Source organism: Acanthochromis polyacanthus, chromosome 2 (genome assembly GCF_021347895.1).
Source record: "Acanthochromis polyacanthus isolate Apoly-LR-REF ecotype Palm Island chromosome 2, KAUST_Apoly_ChrSc, whole genome shotgun sequence".
Classification (NCBI taxonomy): domain Eukaryota; kingdom Metazoa; phylum Chordata; class Actinopteri; family Pomacentridae; genus Acanthochromis; species Acanthochromis polyacanthus.
In genome coordinates, this window is record NC_067114.1 from 45,879,865 (window position 1) to 45,894,859 (window position 14,995).

General features: G+C 35.6%; 2 protein-coding genes across 3 annotated transcripts in view; one reads left to right on the plus strand and one right to left on the minus strand.

Annotated features, from left to right (window-relative positions):
* Positions 1 to 2,907: 2,907 nt before the first annotated feature.
* cfap70 (cilia and flagella associated protein 70) overlaps positions 2,908 to 14,995 on the minus strand; it is a 35,650-nt gene continuing 23,562 nt past the window's right edge. The window contains exons 22-27 of one of the 2 annotated variants that reach the window (XM_051944036.1): positions 13,877 to 14,038; positions 13,527 to 13,616; positions 12,423 to 12,524; positions 12,196 to 12,243; positions 10,819 to 10,923; positions 2,908 to 4,073 (exon numbers count right to left, since the gene is read on the minus strand). In XM_051944036.1, the coding sequence (XP_051799996.1) occupies positions 4,047 to 4,073; positions 10,819 to 10,923; positions 12,196 to 12,243; positions 12,423 to 12,524; positions 13,527 to 13,616; positions 13,877 to 14,038 (534 nt within the window). In that variant the 3' untranslated portion in view covers positions 2,908 to 4,046. Of the gene's footprint in view, positions 4,074 to 10,400; positions 10,924 to 12,195; positions 12,244 to 12,422; positions 12,525 to 13,526; positions 13,617 to 13,876; positions 14,039 to 14,995 lie in introns of those variants that run through there. The other variant, XM_051944037.1, reaches the window with a different exon arrangement.
* Positions 3,777 to 10,339, plus strand: LOC127532413 (transmembrane protein 138-like). Its single transcript, XM_051944042.1, has 5 exons — positions 3,777 to 3,890; positions 6,620 to 7,038; positions 8,415 to 8,586; positions 8,691 to 8,766; positions 10,227 to 10,339. The coding sequence occupies exons 3-5, from the start codon at positions 8,461 to 8,463 to the stop codon at positions 10,337 to 10,339; spliced, it is 315 nt and encodes a 104-aa protein (XP_051800002.1). The 5' UTR covers positions 3,777 to 3,890; positions 6,620 to 7,038; positions 8,415 to 8,460.

Consider the following 14,995-nt stretch of genomic DNA (forward strand, 5'->3'; position numbering starts at 1 on the left):
GTAGTTATCGTGCATTTGATCTGTGGCCACACTAAGTTTGTCAAGTTCATGAGTGAACACTTGTACCAAAGTCACATACACTATTGTTGTAGGCTTGTATTCTACTGAATTCTTAATATAATGCTCTCATATAAATTATATTAGAGCTTGAAGTTATGCATGTTTAAGGGTGAGGCTGACTGGAGTGACAGTAGATGTGTCCTAGAGATGTTTTCATGGCAAATCTTAGTTTTGCGACTTTGTTCATTTTTGGATTAGCTGGGAGTTTGGAGATGTCAAGTACTGCCAAGAAGGTTAAGGTTAAACTGCTCATCAGGAAACATACAAACGGTGTCACAGCGCTTCATCCATTATTATAGATATTGTTTATATCGAGCCAATGACTTCCATTCAGTCTATGGGCTGTTCTAGAGTCAAGAGAAGCTCTGAGCTGAACATCCACATGCTTGTAATGATTATGCTAACATCCTAAAGTTTACCATGTATAGGTGTAGTTTAGCTTGGTAGCATTTGGCACTGGCTAATCTGTAGCATACTTCATGGAAATCCATCCAATAGATGTTGAAGCATTTAATTTGGGACCAAAGGTGGACCAGCTGATAGACTGCACAGCCCAACCTCCAGTATGGTTCACTTAAAGGGTCATCGGTAAGTTTTAAAATGACTTGACCAGACTACTTTTATCTATAACAATTAGCATCAGAACTTAAGATCAAGATCAGATATGCATCGGGGTACATACATCAATGCAATACGTTTCAGTCTCAAAATATTTACTCAGACAATACAGAATGCAAGTGAAACATTTTCTATAGATTCAGGTAATATCCAGAATAAACACAATATTCACAGCAATGACAGCAACATGGCCCTTCTTGTATTCTGTGAGCGCAGACAAAAATAAACGAGTGGTAAAGATCTTTGCCTTAACAAACTGCTCCTTGATCACAGAAGAATCAGATGCATGTCTTTCTCTTCATACATTTAGTAGAAAACAGCAACATATTAATCATTCAGAGGAATCACCTCAGCTGACTCCTCCTTTTCAAAGCTCAGTAGAAGTCTGTAAGCTGAAGTCATCAACATGAAGCACTTCTACTGCTTACGGTTTGTAAAACAGTCTGCGTTAATGACATCTCAGCTTGAAGACTTCTGTTTTTAAATGTATTGTTTTTCGTGATGTTTTCCTTCAGTATATGTAACTCGAGCAATGCACTGTCTCAAACTGACATTGTGACGTTCAAACATTCACATGCTGTATGATCTGAATTAGCTCCATTACAGTACATTCAGCATCACTGGTCCAGTCTCTGAGGATTGGACGTGCAGGTGTAAACAGATTCAGTGTAATACAGTATGTATTAGGGCTGCCAGCTGCCCTGAGCTCAACTACAAGGAGGGTTATTTGTTGTCAAAGACTGCATCGTGAACATCTCCAGCCTCCGGCTAAGCTGCTTTCCAGTCATGTATGAAAAGTGACATGAGGCTCTCTGTGGAGTCTCCTCAGGCACAAAAGAGCAAAATGTCCAGAGCAAAGCCTTTACCAACACAGGAGCTGTTTAACTCGTATGCTGGATCAGAAAAGTGGGTTAGAGAGGAACTGTGGGCCAAAGAGAGCAGCTCAGTGTGGATTCATACTGCCATCTGGTGGTGGAAGAGTGAATGTGAACAGTGCTGCTGAGTACTGAATTTAAGGATCATCAGGGAGGCATTTTTATGGAAGTAAATGTGTGCCATCAGAGTTTGAATTTGAATTTCTGAAGATGAATTTTTTTATGCATTGAATTTTTTGACACTGAATTAATTTTGCCACTGAAAAAAATAAGTGACAGAAATTTTAAAAATGCATGCTAGAAATTCAATGGTTTAAAAAATTCAACGTCTGATTTTCAAGATTAAAAAAATCATCTTCAGAAATTCAGATTCAAACTCTGTTGGCACACATTTACTTCCATATAGGACGCTTTGGAAAGTTGTTAGATTTAGCGAGAAAGTCGCTAAGTTGGCAACACTGTGCCTGCCTGGTTCTGGGTTTCTGTGCTCCGGAGTGACGCCTTTCTGCAGCGTCCTGCAGACAGAACTCAGGGTTTAGAACCACCAATAGCAGCTTCAGGCAGGATTCAGGGAATAATTGGAGTTATTTACTAAAACACAACAAAATGTTTGGGCAGAAACACAACTAAGGCCAGAATTACTCACTCTTTTTTATGTACTTATTTGACCAGTAACTCCTTCATGGCTGGAAATGACACAAATTAAAGGCGATAAAACACTATATTAGAGACTGAAATGATCGATAAAATGTACAATAATATATATGATCTATGTTTATGAAAAATCCCATGTTTAAAATGACTCATTATGAATGATTTTTTGTTTATTTTTTGCTAATTCCACAATTATATAATAATAATAATAATAATAATTATTATTATTATTATATTACTAATAACAAAATAACAATGATTATTGCTATTATTCTTTATTATTATTATTGTTATTATGAAAAATCTAAAGAGAATGATTATTATATAATTACTATTACTATTATGTATTATTGCATATAATGATAACTATTATTCCATGATAATGTTTACTTTATTCTAACAAAATAATAATTACTATGATGTAATGATAATAACAATAATATTAATGATAATTATAATTTATCATTTTATCCTCATTATTATTATTATTATTATTATTATTATTATTATGTGAAATGTAGAGAAAATAATCAAACTATATAAATAAGCAAAATTTATTGGTGAACATAACAGCACGTATCCATAAAATAATTACTTGTTTTTAGCTGTTTTAAAAACAGGAAAGTGGTGCAATTTTCTTGTCACACATTTACATAATAATAATAATAATAATAATAATAATAATAAATAAATATAATAATAATAAAAGTACTGTTTCTAGAGAAAATAAGCAAACAAAATGAATGGGCACAATTTATTTACAGAAAAAAATGTGAAAAATATTTTTGTTTGTTTTTTAAAACAATGGTGTAAATATCAGAAAGTATCTGTAAAATAAATACACGTTTAATCTGATTTAAAAACAGTAAAATGATGCAATTTTCTCGTCACACATTTTATTTTTATGCTATTTTTATGATCAATATCATGTCCAAAATTATTCATTTTTAATGATTTATTATTATTATGATTATTATTATTATGTTTATCTATATATTTTGTCCTGTTTATGTTTGTGTCTGAATGGTTTAATCTGCAGGACAGTGTATTTATTTCCTGTACCTGCAGTGACACGTGTTGACCATTCGATGGCAGTATTTTCCTTCTGGCTTCGCTCCAGACGTCTTTCCCAGAAGCATTACCGTAATCTGGAAGGGAAATGGGACTGAAAAAGCTCTAGGTGTGCACACTTAGAACACATTCCTGCAGCTTTAACCTGCAGTAACGTCAAATAAAGACCAGAGAGCCAAAGAACATTATTTAGCGTGGAAGTTTAGGGTTGGATGAGGCAGAAAAGGGAAATTTTGATCAAGGCATGCAAATAAAGTAAGAAGAGAAGGTCACAATAGGCAATTAAATAAAAATAAAAGAGGAAAGTCAACCCACAATTGAACAGAAACACCAGATTCATCAGATGCAACGTCTATCTCTGCAGAAGCATCCATCAAACCTGCAGTGAAAACCATAATATGTCCATAATTTTCCCTACACATGCTACCTGTGAGCTGCATTCAAGCAGCAGAAATCTGTTTCCTGCCTCCTCCAGAGCTGCAGGGATAAAAGCTGCTGCTGGGACACAAGCTGTCAATCTGCTGCTGCTCTCTGAGCTGCCTGGAGTGTCGTTCTGCAGCGTTTGGAGGAAAAAACACGACCTCAGCCTCACAAATCCAGCTCCTCTTCCAGGTTTGTGTTGTAGCTACAGTTTGGTGTCAGTAGTAAACCATCTGAGGCGGTAGATGGGAGAGTTTAAAGAGTGGTTTGACAGTGAAGCAACAACAGTTTGGATGTTTGTAAGAAGATTAAGTTGTGCAGCACGAAGAGCTGAAAGCTGGATGTCCGTTAACGACAACAGAAAGCTGCTTTAACCTGCAGGAGAGGAAAAAATCATAAAATAAACGGTGAAAATCTGGAAGAACGTGAGCCAGAAGATCAATATGTTCAAAACTGTGAAATACCGCAGCTAAAAAAAGAAAAGAAAAGAAAAACAAATATATGTAAAAATCAGGAGAAAACTTTAAAATCTTTAAAATATTATTTATAGCTGATTGAAGAAGACTAAAAAAGGAAATGTTATATTTATACGCTGTAAAAGAAGAAAATGTTATTTGTTTGGGTATTCTGCAGTGCTTTTATGCTTTGTTTTTTTTTGTTTTTTTACAGTGACCATGAAACATAAATTAGTACATTTTTCTGTAATTTATCAAACAGAAAAAAAATGAAATAACAGCTGGAAGAATTATTGATCATTTTTCCAATTTTAATACAATATAATTTTTTTAAAATCAGAATATTTTTGCAGATTTAAATACAGTAAATATGGCATAATTTTTATAGTCCAGTGTTGTTTAAAAATAAAGATCTTTTATAAAAATCACAGACTGTTGATGTTGATGTTTATAGTTTTCCCTGAATTCTGTGATTTTCAAGTTACCATTTGTAAAAATGCAGATTTATTTATACTTTTATTATTGTTTTTTAATTAAATATTATATATAATTTAACAAAAGGGGGAAAATCTGTCACTAATCACTATTTCAAAAATGATTTACCAGTTTTCTGTTTTTAATAAACATTATTTTCTTTTTTTAAAAATGGAAAAAAAAATCTGTTAAATCAGATTATTTTTACTTAAAAAAATAAATATCTGTAAAATAATCAGATTTTGTGATTTAAATCCAATAAAACACTGAAATTTATGTTCACACAAAGAAAAGAATAAAACCAGAAATTACTATTTGTAGAAATGCTCAATTTTTATTTGGACATCATGTAAATTAATACTTTTATTATTGTTTTTTTGATTAAATATTATCTATAATTTAACAAAAAGGGTAAAATCTGTTTAATCACTATTTCAAAAATAATTTACCAGTTTTCTATTTTTAATAAACATTATTTTCTTTTTTTAAAAATGGAAAAAAAATTGTTAAATCAGATTGTTTTTAGTTTAAAAAAAGATAAATATCTGTAAAATAATCAGATTTTGTGATTTAAATCCAATAAAAGACTAAAATTCATGTTCACAAAAAGAAAAGAATAAAACCAGAAATTACTATTTGTAGAAATGCAGATTTTTCATGTGGACAACATGCAAATTAATACTTTTTTAAACGAGATATGATCTATAATTCAACAAAACATGGAAAATCTGTAAAATAATTAGAAAAACAGTTTAAAAAAACAGACATTATTTAAAAGTGGTCACCACAATGCTTCTCAAACAAACAAAAATGAACTAAATATCTGACAAACTCATATTTTTGCTTAAATTGGATCAGAAAAGTTGGTTTGGACCTCTGACGCTGCAGATATTTCTGTATCTTTGGTACATTGTCTTATAAACCCAGTCAGAGTGTTCCTGGTAACCCAGAACTCGGTGGAGCAGCTTTCAGGAATAAGTCCTCGTGTTTAGAAGTGGCTCTAATCTCCGTCACACCTGCCACCCGTAGAGAGCTATAAATACGAGGCCATAAGAGGATCCACCTGGTGTGAAGGATGGATGCTGCCGGACAGCGATCCTCACAGCTTAGAGAGGAGAGGAGAAGAGCAGCGAAAGGACGGCAGCTTTTTATCTGACGGCTAACGAGGAAAGAGGCGGAAAAGATGCTGCTGTCAGAGACGGGATGAGTTAGAAAGAAAGACACTAAAGGAGGGAAGAAAGTCCCATCAAAACACTTAAAGGCAAGATCAAAAGACAGACAATAAAAACCTGATTTACTGCTTTAGACAAACCTTTTAAAGTGGAAATTTCATGTGAATAATTTGTTTAATTTGAGCTCAAATACTGTCAGCAATAACATCAATAATCTGTGTTTTTTCAAGCAGTAATTTATTTATTTTTGCAATTTTATTGGATTCAAATCTGCTGAAGGTGTTCTATCACAGATATCTGCCGTTACTAGAAAGAAATATTACATTAAAAAAATTAACTTATTTTCTTATTTTCAAGTCATTTTAGACAAACTTTGAGTCATTTTAAGTCAGAGTCATTCTGCAAATTTCTGTCATTCTGAGAGAAATTCTGACTGATGTTGGATCAGTTTCCTCTCACTTCAGACTATTTTCATGTCATTTTGCACACATTTTCACCGTTTTAGACCATTTGAGGGATTTTTTTCTGTAATTCTGGATCATTTTCTAGTCGTTCACGGCTGCTCAGACGTCTGTCAGCGCTGGAACAGGATCCAAAGATACGATTGAGTTGATGAAGGATTATTTAATCCTCCAGTTCTGAGTTGTTTTGAGTTAATAAAGTCAAACAGCTGAAGGTAAATGAGGTCAGAACTTCAGTTAGTTTAATGGAATCAGTAAATGAGGCCGTCTGTACGATAGATTCTGGTCTTTGGGTTTCAGTAAATCTCACAGTAAACGTTGTTTTCAGCAGCAGAATAACAACAAACCTCCTTCCACAGATGCAGACCTGAAGGTTCTCTGCAGCAGAAACTCCTTCTGAATCTTCAGGAACCACCATGACGTCCGTGTTCCTCCTCTCTGACGGACTCCGCTTCCTCTCTGACATCCAGGACCCGTTAGAGAACCCGGAGCCCTGACGCTGAGAGGGGACAGTGAACGTGTCGCTGGGAGCTGCAGAGCGGTGCTGCGTTCAGGTTCATGTTTGTGTGTGGGGGCTGTGAGCGCTCGCTGCAGCCTTGGATCCTCAGTGGAACCAGAGTCCGTCCGGACGCGCCGCCTTCGGGCCGGAGGCGCTCCAGACCAGTAACTACTCCCTGGTGCTGCTCATCCAGCTCAGCCTGCTCACCTTCGACCTGTTCGTCAACTCCTTCAGCGAGCTGCTGAGGACCGAGCCGGCCGTCCAGCTCGTCCTCTTCATGTGAGTCCAGTTTAGCACAAAATCACCTCTGGAGGGTTTGGAAGCACAACAACGTCTGTGTCCTTCTGGAGAAATTCTCTGCAATTTTGGATCATTTTCAAGTCATTTTAGACAAATTTTGAGTCGTTTTGAATGATTTTTTAAGCATCTTGGACAAAGTCAGTGTCATTCTGCAAATTTTCAGTCATTCTGGATTCTGACGGATGTTAGATCATTTTCCGGTGATTTTAGACTATTCTGAACAGATTTAAGTTATTTTGGACAATTTTTGAGTCATTTTGGGAAGATTTTTGTCATTTCTGACAACTTTGTGTAATTCTGGACACATTTTCTGCAATTTCGGATCATTTTCAAGTCATTTTAGACAAATTTTGAGTCGTTTTGAATGATTTTTAAAGCGTCTTGGACAGATTTAGTTTCATTCAGGGTCATTTTTTATAATCTGAGAGAAATTCTGACTGACTTTAGAGTCATTTTGTACATTTAGAAATCATTTTGGTCAATTTTTGAGTCATTCTGGGAAGATTTGTCATTTTTCTGTAATTCTGGACAAAGTCTCTGCGATTTCCATTCACTTTTAAGTCCTTTTAGACTAATTTGAGTCATTTTGGACGATTTTTTAAGCATCTTGAATAAATTCAGCGTCATTCTGCAAATTTTCAGTCAATGAGGATCATTTTTAGCCATTTGAGAGAAATTCTGACTGAGTTTAGATCATTTTCATTTTATACTATTTTCATGTCATTCTGAACACATTTACTGTAATTCTGGATCACTTTCACGTCATTTTGGACACATTCTGAATCATTTTGGATCATTTTAAAGCATCTTGGACAAAGTCAGTGTCATTCTGCAAATTTCTGCTTCGTTACTCTGGATAAAAGCACCTCATAAATGAAACTGTAGAATTGTAGAAAATTTTCTGTAATTTAGAAAAGCAGAAAAAATCTGTAAAATGACATTAATTTAAAACAAATATTTACGACCTTTCAGTTCTTGATATACGTAATTTTTCTGTCATGAAATGGCAAATGCAGTATTAATACGGAAAAATGCAGCGAAAAGCTAGAAAAAAATGTGGAACTTTTAAAAAGCCATAAAAATAGCGGCAAAGAAAGATTTTTTTTCAGTTAATTTAATGCAGATTGTCATTTTATGGTCACACATTGCAAGAGAACCAATTACTGTTGGTAAAAATACAAACTTTGGACGCACTTTAAAAGCTTTGAACTGTCATTTTAGAACATTTTACTGTTTAGTTAAATGTACATTTCTGGTAAAATCACAGAATTCTTTTTGCCAGAAGCCTTTTCCATGTGGTTTTATGTGTAACTGAACAAAAAGCTCCCTCTCCTTCCTGGTTTTTTCCTCCCTAGAATCCAGGACATCTCCATCCTGTTCAACCTGATCATCATCCTGCTGATGCTCTTCAACACCTACGTCTTCCAGGTGGGCCTGGTCGCCGTCTTGTTGGACAGATTTAGGTCTCTGCTGATGCTCTCTGCTCTCTACCTGACCTTCAGCATCGTCCTGCACTCCTGGCTCATGGTACAAACAACACAAACACCCGCATCACCGCTTTCTTTGGGGATTTTTCTATCTTTTAATTCCAAGCAATGAGATTATTTAGATGTTTTTTATGCTGCTTTCAGAATCTGCGCTGGTTAAACACCAACAGGTTCATTTGGACGGACGGTCTTCAGGTGCTGTTTGTGTTCCAGAGAACCGGTAAGATGGCCTTTAAATCAAATTAAAAACACCAAAGCAGACATCATTCCTGTATAAATCCGAACGTGAGCTTTAACTGTCTGCACAAACAATCTTTGAACGGATAAAATTCAGTTTGTGGGAATTACATGAGAATCAAAAGTGGTTTATTGAGCTCTAATGTTTCTCTCGGCTTCATAGAAGAAGAGTCCGTTTCTACTCAACCTAAAGACATTTACAGCTCACTTCATTCTGTTTTTCAGGTTAATCTTTTCTCCACAACTTTCTGTCTCTACATGCATGCAGCAGCACAAACTCACCTCTAGTTTTGCTGATAATAAACAGAATAAATTCATAATTCGCTCCTGTTTTCCTGCTTATATTTTGCGTTAAAGCTGCAGCAGCATGTGGGAGTGATTTTCACACGTGTATAAGCTGATAAGGGGATAAAAGGATTAATTGTCCCGTTGTTCAGACTTAATACCGACAACAAACTGTTCTTTAGTTCACTTTCAAGCTCTTTTCATCGTTTCAGATTCAGTTTTCATCTGTCAAGTTGCTTTAATCTGTAAACAAAGTCATAGCAGAGCTTTAAAATGCTGCTGGAGACGCAGAATTAACACATAAATACGGTGACACGGACGACTTTCTCACATTTTTCGTGCTCTGATCTAGTTGTGGTCATGAAGATCGGTTTGCATCAGTGCATTTCATCACTATTCAACAGCTTTAAAAGCAAGACTTTCACAATAAGACTGAAACTAGCTGCAGCGGTTTGTTAAATATCGGTCGACTGATGTGTTTTTTTCGGATATTTGGACAGATATTCAGAAACAACGTGTGTTTTCAGTGATTAAAAAAATGCTGTGGTTTCAATCTGATGTGACAAAAAGTCTAACACGGAATTTTGATGAAATGTTTTTGTTAATTTGTGGGTTTTTGTCAGTAAATTAAAAGATGTATTCATCGGCGTTGATTGGCTGCTCCACGTGACCAATCAGATCACACCGTGCGTATTTTTAAATTAATACATTTTACTGGAAGTTGGTCAAAAATATGTTAAAAAAACAATAAAGATAATCAGAAAAATGCTTATTATTATATCTGTCATTAGGGAGTCTGATAATCTGTGGATTTCTAGCATGAATTTAAAAAAATATATATAAATAATGTGTAATTTATAGGAAAATATGAGCACAGCAGAAATAAAGACGCTGAATTCTACACTCAGATTCAGCAGAAATGATTCTTTTCATGAGCTGTTCTGGATGTTAATTTAAAGCACTGGAAACTACACTAATGATGTAAAGAAGTTTTAAACTACAGGACAGAAAACTACTTTTGAAGGCAAATATTACAGCACTTCAGTCTCCTTTTGTTCTGCCAACAGTCTGATAAAGTGATGACTCGTTTAAAATACATTTCCGGTATGATTTTGGTGTTTTATGCATTAAAACCTCCTATCATTTTCCTGCTCACAGCTTCCGTGTTGTACTACTACTTCTACAAGAGGACGTCTGAGTATCTGGGCGACCCTCGGCTCTATGAAGACTCACCGTGGCTGAGAGAGCTGTTTGCTCGAAGCAGACAGTGAAGCACCAGGAGGCCAGAAATTAGTGAAAAAACCCAGTCCATACAGCAAAAAAACACAGAAATCTAACAAGCGGCCTCTTTAGTACAGTTAACTTACAATCATAACGCCGTTTACATTTTGATAAACGCTAACATTCATCTGTAAAATACATTTTGAGCAAAAACATGCTTTTATTTTGAAAGGCCAAAAACATATTCTATACGTTTCCTTTCAGTGCAGCGAGGATTGTGCCAAATTCTGCTCTTTAAATGGTGAAAATGACCTAAAAAGTGAGAGAATGTTTTTGTATAAACGTCAGTCACCACATGCCCTTCTCTCTCTCTTCTCGTTTTTAAAGTCTTTATTCCAGATGTTTTATATCCGTGTGTTGCTTTGTCGACTTTGAACAGAGTTTAAGGAGTTTGTCATCTTCACTGTCTGTAAGATGTTTAAAATACAATAAAAAATACTTTAAAATGACGTGTGTGTGGGATTCAGACCTCTGCTTCACCGCTGCTTTGGAAACAAGACGCCAGATGATGGAAGCGAAAACTGTCCTTCAGTTCATCAAACTCTTTAAGCAGAGATTCATTCTGCAGGTTGAACTGAAGGAAACAGAAAAAGGTGTCAAACTAAAGCTTCTCTATCCTGAATGAGTGTCAAACACACTGGATGACAGAAAATGAATCGATGATCAATACAGGCCTGGATTCAAGCTAAACTCTGAATATGCTGGGCTAATCTGTCGACAACTGGCACTCAAACACCAATAAAACTGAATTTACACAGAAACCAAAGAAAACAGAAACTCTGTGAAATTAGTGTCTCCTCTGTTATCCAATTCTACTGAGAGATAAACGGATTTTTGTTGAGTGTAGGGCTGAAAGGATTCCTCCAGTTGTTCCATTTCTAAAACCAGACGTTTCTAAAACCAGAAATTCTCTGAGTCGAGGCTTCATTTAACCCTCCTGTTGTCTCCATTTACGGGCACCAAAAAATATCGTTTCCTTGTCTAAAAATAATTCCAAAATTATGCAAAAAAAAATCACCCAAATTTCTGAAAATTTGCAAAACCTTCAGGAAGAAAAAGTTTCCCTTTAAAGTTTTATTAAAAAAACAAAATCCCCCAAATTTGGCCAGAAAATTGCTCATTCACATAAAAATCAACCAAAATTCCAAGGAATTTCGCTGGCTTTTGGTTGATTTTTTTGTGAATGTTCTTAGAGAAAATATTAGAAGTTTTACTGATATATATGTAATCATTTTAGATATTTTTAGGATTTTTTTTGGAAGATTTTTACTCATTTTTTGAAAATATTTACAAGAATTTTCTCACCAAATTATTATTTTTTTAAATAAAACTTTTAAGGGAAACTTTTAAGGAATTATTGGAATTTTCTTCCTGAAGGTTTTGCAAATTTTCAGAAATCTGGGGAATTTTTTTTGCTGAATTTTTTTCAGACATTTGATGGCCATAAATGAAGACAACAGGAGGGTTAAAGTGAGACGCTTCTTACAGCCGATTTAAATCTAAACTCTGAAAAAAACCTGTGAAGGTTAGCACCACAGCATCAGTTACCATGGAGATGAGCCGGATATAAAGATCCGCTTTTGTGATGTTGAAAACTCTGACTTTTGGAGAAACATACCTGCTGACCTACTAATCTCTTTTCATAGCTCAAAAATATGTAGAAGAATTTAAGTAGCAGCCAAAAGCCGCTGAAAACATGTTGAGGTTTTTCCTCACAGCTCTGTAGATGTTCATTAAAATCTGTTTCCATGAATACAGATTTCAAAGCATGAAGAACATTGAACAATAAATGAACACCTGTTACTGTAAATAAACCAGGATTGATAAAAACATCAGTCTGACTCACCCTGACAGCATGTTTATGAAACAGCTCTGCTTCTTCTGGTCTTCTAGTCTGAAAACAAAACATTCATCAGGTGTTGTAAAAACTGATCCTGAAGGGATTTAAGTCTCTTTAGCGTTTGTTCACTTACTGTGATGTAGTGAATACAACACATTTAACCAACAGACTCAGACTTGAAGGGCTTTAATCATCAGGAGTCTGAATGTGAAGCTGTAGTTTCCATCACTCACCCTGAGGCAGAGCAGAGACAGGTGAGCCCAAACCTCTGGGTTCTGGTTGTCCAGGTGGTTGGCTTCAGTCAGAGCTTCTTCTGCTAAACTCAGCTCCTGCAGCTGCACAAACAGACAACAACAATAAGGCTCATTTACTGCAAACAAACAATAAAATGTGGCTCCTCTATCCTCCAGTTCATTAAACTCCTCCAGAAGTGATTCTGTCTGCAGGTGGAACTCAACAGCAAGAAAACAAAACGACTTTCTGGAGCCTCGATGATTTTAAAACACAGATTGGCAACAGAAAATGAATCACTGTTCAACACAGGCTTGGATTCAAGGGATGACTGGATTTGCTTTGAAACTTGAGTGAAAAAATGAAATCTTAATGAAATTAGTTTCTCTTATCAAAAGCTACGAAGAGAAAACTACTTTTGCTCGGCTTTTAATGATAAATATAGAACAAATAAAACTGTTGTAGCCAAGTCTACAGTTTACAGCACGTTTTAAATAACTAATTTACTTCAGAACCAGACAAAAAATGTCTCCTTTATACTCGTCTGTACTTTAAAAGCTGCTTTGGCTTTGTTTGTAGCAGAACTGTCCTGAAAACCTCCAACTTCACTTAAAACTTTAGAGTTTTACATTTTTATTGGTAAAAATGTTCAATTTAAACGAGCCTTCTGGAGCTAATATCAAATCAGCTTAATCACACATAACGTATTTTAGCATTCTTATGATATTTCAGTAAAGTACTGCATTTATATCTTATTGTGTTTCTGCTTACTAGGCGCTGCATTTCTTATGTTTTTTAGTCTGTTTTCTGAGCAAAATCTGGCACAACAATTTCCTTCAGAGTTAATAAAGTCTCATCTATTCTAATCTTAAACTTAATCTTAAGCCTGATGTCATCTTTAACCTCATCTTAAATTTCATCTTAAACCTCACCTAGTCTTATCTTAAATGTAACTTTATCTTTTTTTTTAATCTAATCTTAAACCTGTCTGTTCTGATCTCATTTTAACCCCATCATATCCTAAACCTACCTCATCTTATCTTCAACCTTCTCTTGTCTTAAATAACTTCACATCAGTGTTCCTGAGGTTGGATGTGTAGTTTTACCCGGTAACAGGCGATGCCGAGGCCCAGCCAGGTGAGGCAGGATGGAGACCGTTCACAGGCCTGCAGGTACACAACTTTGGCTTTTCCAAACTAAAATAAAACACAGAAAATAGCACTACTTCAGTTTGTATCAGAGCTTTATAAAATCTTGTGATGTAAGTCTGGATGTGGCTCTTCATGAGACACTTGCTTCACTATAACTGTGCTGCAAATTAAAAATGTAAAACTGTTCCTGACAAACTGTGACAGAGTACTTCATTGTGATTTTCCAGACTTTTAACCCTCATCCGGTGACTCAGCAGCAGATTCACTAAACACGACTAAACTGTGATGTTTTCTCAGTGTCTGACCTCCTTCTTCAGGAGGTAGATGGATCCCAGGCGGAGGAGGACGATGTGGACGTCTGAAGGCTGCTGGAGGAAGGTGAGGCTCCACTCGTAGCTCTGCTGGGCGTCGCTGAACGCACCTTGCAGGTAGTGACAGTGGCCGTTCAGAATCCACACAGCTGCTTCCTGTTTACAGAGCGGACAACACCGTGCAGGTTAGAGGTTTAATGAGGTGTAGTGGAGACGTACTGCTGTGTGGTCAGATGACACAAACACCAACCAACTGAGAAGAATTTAGAAAGAACTGGCTGTTAAGGGCGTTTTGAACAGCAGCATTATGATGTGCAGGTTGATTAAACTCATGTGAGACGGTGTGACGTGACTGACTAGAGGACTGTGAATCTGAATGGGCAGAAAACGAGCTGTTTTTAGGTTTACTGCATGTTAAGGGTTTAGAATCAGAGTGCTCTGACACTTTCTGTAGTTGTGGAGAAAAAATGGGTTCAGAGTTTTATGTTTATACAGAATGGTCTGACATTGGAAGCTCCACTGTGACGTCATATTTGGGTTGTGGGTTAGACCACTCTGACACTAAAATTTGTAAGTTTACAGTCATTTTTAATCATGTTCAGTTAATTTTGAACAGATGTAAGGAATTTCAGACAACTTTTGACTCATTTTCAACATTCTGAAATCATTTTGGGAAGATTTCTGTCATTTGTAACAACTTGTGTGTAATTCTTGGATGATTTTTAAAGCATATTGGCATATTTAATGTCATTCTGCAAAACTTTAGACATTCTGGATCACTTTTAATCATCAGAAAGAATTTGACTGATTTTAAATCATTTTAAAGTCATTTTATACTATTTTCATGTCATTCTGAACACATTTCTTTTCTTTTTAGATCATTTCTGGAAACTTTCCTGTAATTCTGGATCATTTTGAATCATTTTGGATGATTTTGGATAAATTTGCATCCGTTTTGAATCATTCTGAATCATTTTGGATAATAAGGTTTGGAAGCAGAGTGGTCTGACCCACTTCCTGTAGTTTTGGAGTAAAATGGGATCAAAGTTTTGTGTTTTCCAGAATGGTCTAACATTGGAAGCTCCACTTTAGCAGGGTTATTTAGGCTGCGGG

What these genes read in the sequence shown, in the direction of transcription:
- LOC127532413 (XM_051944042.1), top strand. Translation starts at nt 8,461, where the DNA reads ATGCTCTTCAACACCTACGTCTTCCAGGTGGGCCTGGTCGCCGTCTTG. An exon ending in TCCTGCACTCCTGGCTCATG is followed by an intron (nt 8,587 to 8,690) that starts GTACAAACAACA and finishes TGCTGCTTTCAG; the next exon opens with AATCTGCGCTGGTTAAACAC. An exon ending in GTTTGTGTTCCAGAGAACCG is followed by an intron (nt 8,767 to 10,226) that starts GTAAGATGGCCT and finishes TCCTGCTCACAG; the next exon opens with CTTCCGTGTTGTACTACTAC.